Raw genomic sequence first — 15,963 nt, forward strand, 5'->3', positions numbered from 1 at the left:
GAGACAACGGTTTTTCGATGGTGTTCACGGGTTGAAATTGCGGGATCTCGAGCGTGAAATGCTTCGTCGAATTGTCGCCTGTTTCCCACGTGTGTTGGCTTATCCACCTCCACGCACGCCAGAGAAAAATGAATCGCACGCGCGTTGAAACTCGTGTATGCTCTGAATACGTTCGTCCGATTCTCTCTGCTCTTTCACATCGTTCGATTTTTCCACGATATCGCGACAAGTAGTAGCCGGTTTGCTACTACTGTACGAATTAGCTAGATGGAGTGTTCTTGGTTCCGCTTTTAAAGACTTGCTCTCTCGAGTTGCGAGAAATTCTGCCAAATGTCGATTCCCGATTCGATCTTAACGAAAAAGATCGCAGCAGGCGGTGTGTGTGTGCACGCTGAAAATCCTACAGTGCGAAATATGCTACGCGATTCTTCGGTATATCTCGGCGGACGGAAGTGAATCAATAATCCAATACAAGAGCGCGTACGTATAAATAGCCTGCGTGATATATAAAAGGATAATGTTTACGCGTTGCGAGAAATTGCGTGCCGCGACGGTGTGCGGCTCGTAACGCTTTTGTCATCGATAATTCGGGACAGATCGTTGAATACGTATTTAATTCTGTCATACATAAGTGAATGTGACACAGTCTTCCGCGTTTTCCATATTATGCTTACTTGCAGCCGCGTTGGAAAACCACGGATAGTACTTTGACTAATACGAGTGTGTTTATAATTTCGTAAAATATCGCAAAAAAGAGTTACATACGTTAGGTGTGAGCATTCATTCGACTGTAGCGTTTAACTTGGAATATATGATTTCCTTTGGCCTCTTCAACATCAACGGTTATATTATTTTTATCCACCCGGCAAAGTCTTGGACATATATTTTTTTTTATTAGGTAAATATATAAAATAATATATAAATACATCATCTCTCAGATAAATAAGGTTGATGCAATAATTGAGTGGAGGAGATGTATATAAGCGGATTAAAATAGAATGAGGCTCTTATCTGATATTATCTCGTTTGATATTATCATCATTTTGAAACATTTCGCAAGTGTTTCGCTCTGACGCGGATGTAATCAACGTAATGTCCATTTTCACTTATTTAATATGCTTAAAGGACACGTTTTTTGTAACGTGTCTTGTAATTTATCTTCCGCGGCAGATTCCGCCAGTACCACTCCGGTCGGTAACAAGAATCGAGCTGAAAGATGTTGAATGTATAGATGGCGACTTGATAATGCTCCGGCGATGCTTTCGCGTTTTTGTATCACGATTGGAATTGGTATGAGTAAAATAAACCTTTAAAAGTACACATGTAAATATTAATATGTTTATTCAAAATGCGAATTATGTTATACGATATTTGCACGTAATCTAATATTACATTTTTAATATTGCACTTTGAAACACTTTGAAACATCACAGCTTTCGTGTGAATATTGTTCGTTTCCTGCATCGACAAATATAAATTTGCTCAATATAGTGTAACACGTAGTATTAATGGATGTTGATAACCGCGACGTAAATTCAACATTCATTTCAAACTTGCCGCTAAATGACAACGGCTACAATCACGTGATCTTACCGTTCCAATGGCGTGGAACAAAATGTCTCAACGATTCTTAAATCATACTCAATAGAAACCCGAAGCTTCAGTAATATCGGAAACTTGTAAAACTGTGTGTGCTATACATATATTATCCGCAACGAGATGTCAGGAATAAAAGTATACATTCGAGCTGCTACATAGACACTATTTTGCGTGAAATTAATGTGGGAAACAGATTATTGAATTTATGTATCGCTGGAATTCTGAAAAATTGCAAGATCGTGAAGAGAGCTATGCAAGTTTAATATAAACCACTATGTTGTACCACGACACCTCGAGTTCATCACTCAACAATGTGATGTACAAAAGTATAGTATGCGATATCAAGCTGTGTGCGATATGCCCGGAAATCAGGTCCGTAGACGAGATGACGGAGCAAGTCCTTGATCAGAAAAAAATGAGTAAAGGAAGAAAGACAATATCAGACTAAAGTTAGCGGCACACGATGCTTGTTTTCATGCTGGATTATTTGCTGGATAGAAATACCGCGTTCTGATTGGTGCATTTTCAAAAATGGACGACAATACACCATCAAAACGCAGTATTTCTATCTAACAAACAATCCAGCACGAAAACAAGCATCGTGTGCCACTGGCTTAAAATAGGAGAAGCATTTTTCTTATGAGAAAGATCGTATCATAAAAAGGAGAGGAAAATTTCAAATATCTACTTCTCGCGAACTCTTTTAAATTTAAAATCTTTAAATTGCATCTCCCCAAAATACTCTGAACGTTACAGAATTATGATGAACGTGTTCTGAATGTTATAAGCATTTTCAAAATAGTCTCAAGACGTTTTACGTTATTCGGGCAAATACGGAAAGTCGTGTGGTTCCTAGAGAAATCTAAAGAGAACCTGGAATTGCAAAAAAACTCGTTGAGATTCTGGAACTTTCTTCCGACAGTTAATCTCTATCTTTTTCTTTTGCGCGGCACGTTCGACTATTTACGTTACAATAAATAAAATATCAGCCTTAGTTAATTCGACGGCCCTGGCTCTACCCCGTGTCGAATGTTTATACTGGATGCGCGACGCGGACAGTGCTTGTCGGCGCGCATGCGTGGCTCCAGCTGGCGCGTTGGCCGGTCCGTGAGTAGTCGATGTCGAAGTTCCGAGAAGGTGCGATCGGCCGTGTTTCACCGCCCCTTCTTTCGCACCCCGCACGCTCACGTATGTGTGTGTATTTGCACGCGAATCGAAACGTACGCACGTGAGAGACGCGAAGATAAGTGCAGCTATCAGCAGTGATCGCAAAGTGGGAACGACGATAAGGAACGAGCGGGGCGTCCATCCGTCACCCGGTCATCGTCCGTGTTGAGGAGGAGTATGAAGTTGGGAGAGCATCAAGTAAGGAAATTCGGCGCGATCGACGTGACTCGTCGTGTCATTCCTTTCTTTCTTTCTTTTCTCTCTCTCTCTCTTTCACATACACACACACACACTCTCTCTCTCGAAAGGAGAGGAATCGCGCATTTGACAATAATCGTGAGAGCGAGCGAGCAGCGAGCTGTCTGCCTTTCCTTTCCGTCGCGATTGACCGAAATATCCAGTTGTGCTCCGCGATAGACGCCAGCGGGAGAACGCGCGTCGTCGAATTCTCGTCGAGGGTCGGTCGTTACCTTATTAAGCTGCCGATAGGGCGTTTAGGAAAGTCGCTCGTCGCGCTGGTGACCGGCGACGGGGCCGGAAGTCGGAGCAAAGGTGAAAGAGGAATCGACAGTGACAGAGAGACCGCTTGCTCGTTCGCTCGTGAAATAACAGGCAGCGGTGGCGTCTCTTTCTCTCGCGTCTGCACGATCGGCGAAGAAACGCGGTCGTTCGCGGCTTATTTTCGGCCTGTAACGTCGCGAGCGGAAGAAAAATCGTTTCCTTCGTCTTGTTTGGTTAAATCGCGCGAACAATGTGATCGCTTCCGTTCACGTAGAAAACAGAGAGAGTTGGTCGTGTTATTCTCAGGTGACCTTTTTCGTTTTTCGTCAATTTCGAACATCACGCGAGTCTGGCTTGATGAAGTGTCCTTGTTTTAGCTCGAAAAAGTTGCACGTGATTTTGATAAATTTGCATGGATTCTTTGCTTTTAATCTCTCCCCTCTCTTGAAGAGAATTGCACGATCGATTTTTAGAAGTGTGACACGGGTCGAAGAAGGGTCGAATTGACAAATATTAGCAATAAGAGAACACGCCGTAATAAAAAGGAACACTTGTGGCTTTATTATGCTCATTTAATGGCGGAAAGAAAAGTTAACGACAAGTCATTCCTGAAAAGATAGATTTCCATAAAAAGGGAGCTCAAGCTGACGTTTCGTTGAATTCACGGTGAATCCGATCCTGGCTAGATGACCAAAATCTACTGGTCGATAGCCTACTTGCAACGCCGGCTTTCTCAATTTGACGTTAAAACATCGGGAAAGTAGGTCGGTAATTTCGGAATTGTCTCGCTGGCTTTCGGTGTTACGCATCGGAAAATTGACGGTCAACACGCATAATTTTACTTGGGACGGAGGAAAATAAAAACGGTAATTTATGCGAAAATGATTTTCGTTCATCTAATGGACACAGTTTCTTCTTCAATGATATAGATCAAATCTATCATGCCGTTTATAGGTTCGATAATCATGGTCACGGATGAAACGAGCTTTCGGAATGATAATTGTGATACCAAATTGTAGATACAAAAAGATACCTTTCAGAAGACTCAAGAGTGCACACATAGTTAACGAAAACAGAAACGTAACGTATATATTACAGAACACCTTGTCTGAACGTGTCGAGTTCAGAATCGAGAACGGCGAAGAACGCGGCCGTTTGGTCGCGAATACGATTGCTCGCGGCCTGACGTTTCGTTCAATATGTGATACGTGCATTTCATTATATGCCGATTATACATCCGTGTTTCGTAATAGATTTCGTCGTGATCAAACACGATCCCTGTGTGCTCTTCGTCGCGAGGTGGAAGACGAAGATACACAGCGACGTGGGGCGCGGAGTCGTGCACGGATCGTTGCTGCATTTTTCCGTTTTTGTTGCAAAACACACGCGACTACGAAGGAGACAGTAGAATTGTGAGTGTTGGCTCGATGATCTTTTATTTAATTCTCGTCCCGCGCTGCTTTAACCACAATGCTGATGAATTCATTATCGTGAAATACTCGTGGCGACAGCGACAATTGCAAGACGTTTTAACAATAATGCGTTTATCTGTACTTTCGCGTTGCTCGATTATTCGGAAACGAAATTATCAAAGCGCAAATTTATGCGAATTGCGTACGTAAGTGTCAGTCTACAATAGGTATTTTAAGCCTTAAAATACCTGTTGTAGACCGACACTAAGGAGCACGGGCCCGAGGTTATTCGAAAGATACTTTCGACCACTATCACGACTTGTCACAAATGAGGCATTTATATACAAATTGTATTCCGAAATGTGCTGACATGACTAAAACTCTACAGTTCGGGTTACGTATATTATGGATTTTCAGTACTGTCAGTACTTTCAAGCGCATTTTCGGCAGCCATAATTGAAACGTTGATTAATAGCTAGAATGCGTGGGGCGCGCGTGAGTTACCAATACTACCGATGCTCGTGCATTTGTACATTTCTACGAAATTCTCGCAAGATACTGGCTGATAACCGACGATAAGGATAGTGATAATGTTTACAGATTATCGATAAAGACTAGCTGGCCATTGAGTCTGCCGTAAAAGGTTTCGCATCGTCCAATGTTCTATCTCATGTAATACGCATTTTTAAGAAATGTACTATGACGGTTTATGCGCTATAATTTATTCACGGAGTCTACGAGAAAAATCCCGTTTCCAGATGTATTAATCATATTCGACAAAATTGTAAGAAAAATTTGGAAACACGTGTTTATACGAGAATTTGAAATGTTAAATTTTTTTTTATCGAGACGAGAAAGAGGAGAAAAAAAGATACATACGCCATTATTTCGTTATTGGTATTTCTTGTCCGGATGTAAACAGAAATCGAAAAGGTCGGAATCAAAAACTTCGGGGACATGCGCTGTTCATCAAAACAAACGAACAAATCTCGATGTATGTAGGTCCAGGAGTCACCAATTTCGTACAAAACAATTTGTCCAAAGTCCCCAATATAGTATAACACGTCCTGTCGCGTAATTGTCTAAAATCTATCGAGCGGTGAATCGGCTATTGGTCAAGCGTAAAACTCTGATACGCATACACAAGCATCATCTCAATTGCGTCGCAGTTTCCGAGTACGAGAATATTCCGTAAATTCGCGAGAAATCAAATCGACCTCATCTTGAGCCCGGCAGACAACGATTGTCCGTGCGATCGAGTCGGAGATTTGAAGGTAATGCGAGCGACTCCGAAGCGCATACGCAGATCAGACCGGAGGTGGATGAAAAGTTCTCCCTCTTTTAATTAAACGTTGCGCGTTCTCGTAGAAAGACCGCTTCCTTCTTCCCTCGGCCGAGCAAACGGTACACGCACGCTTTCCAATTTCCCTCGCAGCTGTTGCTTGCAGCTGGCAGCGTGTTGCGCGCGTGCACGCACGTAGTACATAGCGGCTCGGGGATCGATGGGGTAACTTGGCGTCTATTTTCCCTTGCAGCGCCGAATCCGATAGTCGCAGACCTTGCCGAGAAGAGAGACGCCGACGATCTGGAAGACACCGGTTGGCAACGTTTCGTTCTGTTGCTTCTCCATCAAGCCAGAGATCGAGAAGCGTGATCGATTCGGAGCCATTTCCATAGCCAGCCGGAGCCAACCTCCCAGGGGAGTCGACTCGGAAATCACGAGAAATGGAGCTACCGTCGCGGATTATCGGTCTCGAGCTTGGTAAAGGCCCTTGCTGAGGACCTCGGGTCAGCACGTGTCCTTGGAGGTCGCGGAGAGATTATCCTCGGTGAGCAGTAGCACCGGCCGCGCGACGGAACGAATGTGCAGAAGGTCGGAACGGGAGAATGCTCGGTCGGTCGCGCTGGACATGGGATAGGTGATACATGCCGTTGTTGACGACGATGGGGCGATAAATCGAGCGAATGAAACGCAAAATGGATTGGGCGTCTCGGATCAGGTAGCCGGTAACGACGAAACAGTCGTGTGGCCACCGTCAATTACTAAGGAGAGGAGGAGGACTCGTCGGCCCAGTTTCCGTTCCGCGGAGCGATTCGCTTCCCGCAACTCGCTCCCTCCCTCTCATCGCAAGGATTCAGCCGGTAGTTCCCGAAGACTGTATTCGCCCTATCTCCGCAAGAAGTCGTTTGTCTCATCCGGTTTTTTCTCCTTCCCTCCCTCTCTCCCCTTTTAAAGAGGATCGACCTGATCCTCATAATTTCTTCAAGACTGTTCCACTGTTTGCACCCTGCCGCTCGTGCTCTCCTCAGCACGATAAAGACTGAAGCCTACGTCGGTCGAGCCATCGGGGGAATTCACGTGGCCGACTCTCGCTCTCTCTCTCTCCTTTTCTCCATTTTCCATCTTTATCTCCCGTAGCAGTCTCGTTTGTCCGAGAAATCATTGTCAAAGTTCAAGAGATCACCGGTGCGCGGAGCTCTCTCGCGCGCGCGAACACACATACACACGCGTGTTCGTCTGTCTCGTTTTTAAGAGTCGTTGGATTGACCAATGCGAAGACTGATTCCATCACCCTGCGTTAATTCGCTAGCTGAATAAACCACACAGAACGTCACACATATCCTTGCGCGTACATATCTCACGAGATCTTCTCGATTCAACGGTCATCAAAGTCACGCTAAACGATTGCGTGAATATCATCGTACTTGCTCTCGAGCAGATTATACGTGCAGAAAAAGAAGAAAATGCGCATGTGCGTACATAGAAGAAGCAAAAGCGTTGCTTAATGTAGACGAGAATCACGAGGACAGATGTGTGTCGCGACAAAAGTCAGCCGGTGAATCCGTGTAAACTAGAACGCGCATCAATTTCTTTTCAAGATCTATCCGAAAAAGAACGCGAATGCGATACATCGAGATAACGAGTTGTTTTCCGTCATCGCAGCAGACATCGAATTCGGTTCGATCGCGATACGTACGATAATATTCGGTGGTGCAAAGTGTGATCAGTGTTACTCCTGCATGAGGACGTAAAGGAACAGGATGGGTTGTGGACAGAGCAAGATCGGCAATATCTATCCGAAGAACAAGAAGAATAAGAACAACAGCGCAAAGAAGAACGGCGACTCCATTCGTGAGTACATTTCTGTTTCACCGCATGGTTGGTGAATATCAAAAACAGTTTATCTTTGCATGCCGATTTCTACTGCTTATACGTGGCGATACGAAATGATAAAAAGTTAGTGACGTAAAGTAAAGCTGGTTTTTTTATAACCGATGACGTATTTAGTCGTTATTAGTGACGGTGAAATTGGATCGATATGCTCTCTTCAGGAGGGTAAAACTCGACATATCAGTTCATTCTTTCATAATGTCGTGTCTCTCTTTTGAAATTTCGCGTTCTTGAATAATGCGAAGCTGTCGCATCGCCCGAAGTTAGACCATGACTGCAACTTGGAAAAGTGCGCTCTGAAATTCGGATATCTCATGATCGGATTATGAGTTACTCATATGAAGCACATTTCAATGGACGAGTAGTATAGCCCGGTAGAATGTAGAATGTCGTTACGAAGCAGCAGTTCGTTAAAATTTCAACCCTTCGAAGTGCAACTCGCGGGAGTTTAAGTCCTAATTCCGTCCGCTGTTGGAATTTCTGTCCAGCGGAATCCTTTGAAGCCCTTTGTGCCTCTACTTTCTCTCTACGCGTACGTACTTATATGTTACCGTGTATAAAAGACCCCGGTAATTTTATTTCCCTCACTAATACAGGATTTTACCGCGTGCACAATTGCTTTTCTATAACGGAAGGAAGAAAGAAACGTGTATTATTTTTCAACGCGATTAGAGCTGCGACACATGGTAATCGCTCGTTGAGAATCTCCAAGTTTATTTAGATTCGTAATCCACTCGTCTCTTTAGAAGTTACTTTTGTAACTTCTAAAGGTCGATTTAATTTTTATCGCACGAGCCACGCATTTGTACGGAGCAATAACGGGATGGTCCGTAGTATAATTTACAAAGTGCGTTCGGACTGAGAGACTCGGATTTCGCTGCAGTCTACCTCTTTGAGTTCGTAATCGTGTGAATTTTTACAACTCTACGGATGACGTATCTTTTACGGAAGTATAAAACATATTGTCAAGTGATTTACCAAAAACAACACCGCTATGTTGTAATTCGAGGAGAGCTTATATAAAAAAGCGTGTTATTAAATGCGACGGTGTCTCTTCCTTTTCGCGTAAGATTTCAACGGGCAGTCAAAAGACCGAGATATAGTTGTCGGACGAGTCATTACATGATTGCAGTCATATCGAATGCGCTTATCAATTAATGACAACGAGATTATCTTGAGTATCAAGCGTCTACTACAAAATCACGAAAGTAAAACAGCGACTGATCGACTCGTGATTCATTCCGAGTAACGTAACTTTTTTTGCATTATAATCTTATTACGACAAATTCGGCCGAGACGATATCAGACTTGGATTTGTCTTGTGATCTAGATTGAGTCGACCCGCTTAGCAAAATTTAATACCGGCTTCGCCGTGAGCGTGACTACGCACACGTACGCGTGTCCTCGATCGATTCGTAGCGCGTTAGAACTCGAGGCGAATTAGATCGGATAGAGGTCGTCGCTTTAGATCATGCCAGGGGGGTGTGTTACCTCGTGACACCGGATTGACATTTGGTTGGGGTAGGCACAGCACCGATCGACTGTCCACCGTCGACGGTGACTAGCCGCAAAATTTACGCTCGCTGCGTGTGCGCCGACTATAGACCAAGTTTGCGCAAGTTACGCGTAGTAAAATAAAAAGACGATGTGTTTTTATATCACTCGAAAATAGAGACGTGATCATTCTCACGTGATCCGCCAGTAATTGCGCGTAGAATTATCACTTTGTTCTGGATTGAATTGTTCTTTTTTCTTTTACTCCTTTTTTTTCTCACTTCGCACGTCGACGGACGCAGCACTCGAGGCGCGACTACCGGTGGCGTCCCATTGTTCTCGTATTATCGAAGAACGCAGAAGTAACGGATCACGGACAGATAAGATCTGCATACAAGATCCCGTCGCTCCGTGTATCAGTCGTCGGGCATGACTCGTACGTCGTAGTATATTCCGAATTGCGAAATAATCCGACCGTGTGTCCCGCGGTGACTCGCGATTACGATCTGCTGCGGCGCGTGTCTGATCACTACTCTCCTCTCTTCGTAAAAATGCAAAGGATGTCAAATACAATAGAGACATCCTTTGCATTTTTGGAGCGTTTTGCAGAAGACGTGAAATTTTTGTCAAAGAAGATAATGAAACGTACGTGCAAATTGCATGTAAATCACGTAGTAGTTATATTTATAAATTTAACTTCGCTTCTCGCGGAAACAGAAACCTTGATGCGTGTCGTGCATTCTGCATAAACTCGAGATTCATTTGCGCGAATACAGCGTAGCGCCAGACGCGTGTCCCTCTAATCGCATGCCGGAACGTGACTGGTTGTTTACCGGCTACAACGTCTGCGAGCTAAATATACATTCGCGATAATACTGATATTCGTACATCCATAAACGCTTACTCGCGTACTCTCTCTCTCTCTCTCTCTCTACTAAAGTCCCTCTTTCGTTTGACCCATATTTCACGTTGGTTAGCGTTTCCTTATCGTTGATAAGCGCGAAATGCTAGGCATTTGACGCGGCTCGCCGATTTGTTTTCTATTCTGAAATTCGCTATATTCATATTGTATGACGAATCAAGCGAATGATAAAACTGGCGTGGAAATATATTTGCCGCTTTGCTTGCGATGAATCAGATGAAGAGATTAATCGAGTCGGTAACGCGTGATTATTCCGTTATTTATTTATTGTTTGATGAAGGATTAAATTGATTTGTCGTATCAAATATTGTTCACAAAAATTTGACGAAAATTATCATACATAGCACACGCGCACACAGTTATAATCGTGCTTGATCGAATCGAAAACATTCACGATGCGTGTTTTGCTTCCGTTTAAAATATACATAGCATGTATTTGCATTTTTAAATATATATTTATACGCGTTTCAGCGGCTGAAAAACAAATTTGCAAGTGATATCATGCAAAACAAAATATACTTTTTTCAAAAGATCGTGACTCTCGCTATACCTTTTTGCGGGAACTCTGTCGCGCGAAATGAAACACGCAGCCGTGTTCCGTAAATTTGTCGCCACGGGGGAGATGAGAGAAAAGAGGGAAAAAGTGTCATAAAATAAGCCGCTTAGCCTCCAACCCTCCTCCGCCCTTCTCACGTCGAGGTGCAGCGCTCCCGGCGGCGCGGATGCGACGAGGGTAACGCCGTGCGTGGTCGTGAATGCACGCGCGTGTGCAGGGAGCGTACAGGGCCCTCCTTCCCTTCGTTATTGCACGCCATCCGGCCGTTTCCGACTGGGTAAACAAGACGAGCCTCAAGGACCCGGGGGCCGATATTATCGCGCTCGGTAGTAGAGTGTGCAGCCGGCTCATGTACGTACGTGCACGTCGTCGGCGCGGCGTATAAAAGCGGCGCTCCGTGTCGCCGTCGGCGTCTGTCTTGCGTGGCGATTTGAAGTGAGCGCGTCGTGCGATATCTTCCTCTCGCCGAGAAGTCTCCGTCTTTCTCTCTTTCTCTAGCGACGCCGTTTTCCGTTGCATTTGAACGCGAAAGCGCCATCGCGGCTGCAATTCCGGACGCGCGGCTTCGCACGTACCACTTCGTCGGTTAACGGCGCGTCGTGTTCGGTCGCAGAACGACGACACCCGCGAGTTTCCTATGATCGGGTGCAACAGTGAGAAGAACGTGTTACGGAAACGTGGTCACGGCCTAAGAACGGTGCTACCGCGGAGCGCGAGTTTCCCCGCTGGCGGAACCTCGGATTATCAGAACAAGCAGAAGGGTGCGAGGATGTGGTTGAAGGTACTGAGGCAGAATATATCGCACCTGGCGCGCAGGGCGAAAGGTAAGACCGAGTGCTGCGCGTTTTGTCATTCGAGGGTGGCGCGGCAGAACGGCGAATTGGCGGGAGCTTTTGTCTCGTCCCGCCCCGAACGGTTGCGTCGAGGAAATAGCGCCAATAGTCGCGCGGCGCATCGAGTACGCCGTCTGTCGAAGCGGAGCGTTTTTCGATCGATCTTTTTTCATTTTTTTCTTTTTTCATCGAGGCTGAGCCCGAAGTTGCCAGTGACGAGAGAGAGAGAGAGAGAGAGAGAACATCATTTGTAAATAGTCAATTTTATCGTTGGATCGACGTATACTAATCTGTCGACTGACAGGCTCATCACGACTATTCCAGGGTTAATCTTTCAATTATGATGATACTTAGCACTTTTTCTAGTTTTAACGCATATTTTTATGCGACACACTTTCAGCTGTAAGCAGTTTATAAATTGTTAAATTTTTTCGCTGAAGTTGCCATATATCTCTGTTTTCCCAACGTACTCTGAAGATACGCAATACACGTTTTGAAAATTTGTACATTTCTCAATTCTTTATATTACATATACATGCTATTTTCCGTTTCGCATAAAACCGAGAGAATCCGCTTCGAAAAAAATAGCCGTGATCGAAAGGTTAAGGTTGTACACGCGCTGCAAAGGGGTGGCTCTCGAAGGCGTGCGCGAAATAAAGCCGGTTTTTTTTATCGTGCTCCTTCGGTCGATAATGCGCGTTATCCGCCTCCTCGCTTTTGCTCCGCTCTCCTAGTTGTCACTCTTTTTTAGAGAAGACTAATTCTCCTCGTTCGTCGCGAACGGTCTTTCGAGCGTGCGGCCTCTTAAACAGCCTTTCATTTTCGTGATAAATATCTTCCGCCTGATTGTCGCACTTTACGACGTGCCTCATGCGCGCAATATATTTGTACAGTCAGAAATGTATACTGACAGCGTGATCCTATCCTCTCATTTATTTTAACTCGTATTATATTAACTATATTAAACATAACTATAATAAACTCGTTCTCGATCGATCGCTTCTTTTTCGTTAGTTGTGTCGCCGTTTTATCGTGCCATACATTACTATAACGATTTATAATTAAAGCGCGGATATTTGATTCGAAAAATATCACATTTCGATTTAACACGGTAACGTTAAGTAATTTATAAGTCACGAAGCGCATTTCGTATGGATTCGAAGTCTATAGAGTACAAGTCGATATCTGTCGTATATTGAGAGATGGACTGTTCTGTCGATACTTGATTCACGTGTTCCGTCGTAAAAGATCAGAATTTCCAAGTGCACCTTTCCTTGCAGTCTCTTTAAAATAGCAGTAAATATCGAAGTGTCGTTATTACACGCAAAAGAGGGGTGATGTAACTCTGAGTTGTACAATTTCGAATCAAATGATGTATTTTGCGGCGGGAGGAGTTTTTTTTTATTATTTAATACTGCGAACTTGCGCGTTACGTCGAAGAGCGCGTGACTCGAAGTAACGATGTGCGACGTTCTTCCACATTGAAAAGCAAATCGCTTTATTCTTTTTCTATTTAACGTTCATCTTCTAATGCGAATTACGTCAGGCGCGCCTTGTGAGAACAAGGTGCAAATCGTACGTCCGACGTGGCGTATCGATGCTTTCGTCGAGTCTATGACGAATAGGAAAAATATTAACGCTTTTGTTATGGGAAGATGTTTAAAAAATGTGATTATTTGAAACAATCTTAAGAAAGGCGACGGAAGGCCAAACAAAGCCGTGTAACCTGGCGAAATACAGAGTGGATACTCGCTGCTATTTCGAATTATTGTTTGCGAAAATTGAATCGGTAGAATTGGCTCTTTGACCCGTACACGTACTTGCGCCCCGTTCGCGCTGAGATACCTAGAAGTGGATCGAAGAAGGTGCTCGACCTCAGTCCAGGGCCGCCTTAAGATATTTAGGTGCTCGTGGGCTAGTAATACGCTTTCTGTAACAGGGCTAACGAAAGAGTTGCTAACTTTGGAAGTGACTTACGAATACGTAATACAGACATGGTCAGTTGTCAGAAAAGTCGTCTCGCGTTCTAACGAGTTTTCTCTCTCGCGGGGGGCACCTCTTCATGCTGCAATCTTGATTCGTCCCGGTGAAAAGTAACTCTTGTTCGTGCCATTTCATTTCGCTCGTGTCGCAAAAAAACGATCGGTGGACACGCGAATGCGTGACAATGAAGCCGCACTCGGAGTTAGCTGGCTCCTAATTCTCGTCTCGTGTTTCCCGCTCTTTCCAGGCAAGCACGATCGTGGAATGTGTGTATATGTATGCATCATCGCGGCGTCTGTCACGAACGACGTGAGTCATACGCTCGTGTTTAATGTCGCATATCCGGCTTTTGCATTGTCAACAGTTTATTAACCCCGATTTAGAGAAGCCACATAATCGGTTGCACTTAGCATGCATATTTCTACGAGCACGTGCAGGAATGTGGAGATGCGCGCGCGAAGAGCGAATCGTCACACTTTTGAAATTATGCAATGATTATTTCTTACGATAGAAATCGACCACAGATACAGTTATAATTTTTTAGTGTAATAAATTTCTCTGCGTAATTTCATATGAAAGAAAAAAAATCGATGTGTACATTCTGCGGGTTTTCCAGGGTGCCCGGTGCATGTATGAAAAGCCTGGTAGTGCGCTGGTAATGCACGCGTGCGCGTCGCGAGGTCGTTTCTCGTCTTGCCCTAATAAATGAAAATCCTTTACGTATCGGCGGACGTGGGGCGCGCTTGCGCCACGCGCTCGCTTTTTCGCCGTGAGTGCATTTACCCGGGTAAACTCGATCCGCTGTGGGAGAACGGGTGAATAATTTGTTGTTCGACTTTGTTATGTAACTCTATCGTGAATATGCATGACCGAGCGGCTTGCGCGCAGCCGTCTTCTCGGTCACGCGATGGGATATTATTTTGAGAATCGACCTGTGCCACATTTTAAGTTTGTCAACCTCTTACGAGCGGACGAGCCTCTCTCTCTCTCTCTCTCTCTCGCGTTCGACGAAACATACGTTTGCGTACAATGTTTCCATGCGTGTGCTCTCCTCTTCTGAATCGGGAAGACGATGAAACGTGACGATAGTCACGAAGCCGAGTCTTTTCGACCTCGATGACGAAATACGTGCGGAGCAAACGCACGCAGTTATTTAGGCATGCTGACGTACGATGCGGGAGGAGCCTATCACTCGTCAAAACACGGTACATGGATTTATAAGGCTCTAAGCCTCGAGGTAGGGGTTAACGTTTTAAGCTGCGGCATTACGGCGCCGCGCGAGACACAGGGACACCCGCGTTAAACCAACCACGAATACCAAAGAGAAACGACTCACCGCGCGACTAATTCAAGCTGACGTGGTCTCGTAAAATCGTCAATTCCGCAGCGGCGGTTTCGATGCTGCGTCGATAGTTGTTGATGACTCGCCGAACTTGCATCAATTAGCCGAGGTATATGGTCGTTCTTGGTTGATATTCTGTCCTTTGATCGATCACGCGCATTGGGGCCGATACATATTACGCATGCGATTTGATGAACGATGGGATCGTATTTTTAAGTTTCGTGATATTAAATACAATTTTACATCCGTCATATGTCGGATTTACGCATAATGGGATGTTTAATATAATTATATTGATGGATGTAACATCAAGATTTCACGACGAGTATGTCGTTATTGATTTCGTGTTTCGCACATTAACACGCCACGTTAGCGTGAGGATTTCTGTCGCGGAATCGACCTTAGTGAACGAATTAATGAAAAGACGTCGATGCGATTTAACGGACCAATGTTATAAATTATTCGTGCGACCAGTTTTATTACCGTAAAATCTTGACTTCCAAATTACGGCGCAACATGATTGATATTATTTATATGCGTTATTCTCGAATACATCGTTTTTTCCTTATCACTAGGAATCTCCATCTAGAATAAAGTCTTCCGAGCGCGTAATACAATTTTGACGTTCACTTGGATATTGCTGACTAAATATTTATTTAAATACAATGATTTAGTCCACTTTTAACCCGGGAACAGTCACCTGGAGTTATTTCATACTCTAGTGGTCAGAAAATGAAGCTCACGTCACAGTGAATCTTTTTTACTGATCGGGAATCAATACCTGCCTTTCATTTGGACGTTTAGAGACTTAATCTGCGCAACAATAATTAACTTAATAAATGACTCTCTTAATAAATGGCTTTTATTCATAGTATAAGCTTATAAAACTCGGTTAGTAACCTGTTAGTCGCCTGTAAAAACGATCCCAGGTGATTATTTCCGTTTAAAATTAGTCAATTATGATAAGAGTTCATATTGTAAA

The 15,963-nt window shown here is 44.2% G+C and overlaps 1 protein-coding gene across 2 annotated transcripts in view; it reads left to right on the top strand.

Annotated features, from left to right (window-relative positions):
- Positions 1 to 2,714: 2,714 nt before the first annotated feature.
- The window catches only part of LOC106748588, a 37,058-nt gene continuing 23,809 nt past the window's right edge, over positions 2,715 to 15,963 (top strand). Inside the window, exons 1-2 of one of the 2 annotated variants that reach the window (XM_014627266.1) lie at positions 2,715 to 2,964; positions 6,215 to 7,812. In XM_014627266.1, the coding sequence (XP_014482752.1) occupies positions 7,722 to 7,812 (91 nt within the window). In that variant the 5' untranslated portion in view covers positions 2,715 to 2,964; positions 6,215 to 7,721. Of the gene's footprint in view, positions 2,965 to 6,214; positions 7,813 to 11,227; positions 11,648 to 15,963 lie in introns of those variants that run through there. The other variant, XM_014627264.1, reaches the window with a different exon arrangement.

Source organism: Dinoponera quadriceps, unplaced genomic scaffold, assembly GCF_001313825.1.
Source record: "Dinoponera quadriceps isolate SergipeBrazil2010 unplaced genomic scaffold, ASM131382v1 scaffold2791, whole genome shotgun sequence".
Lineage (NCBI taxonomy): Eukaryota > Metazoa > Arthropoda > Insecta > Hymenoptera > Formicidae > Dinoponera > Dinoponera quadriceps.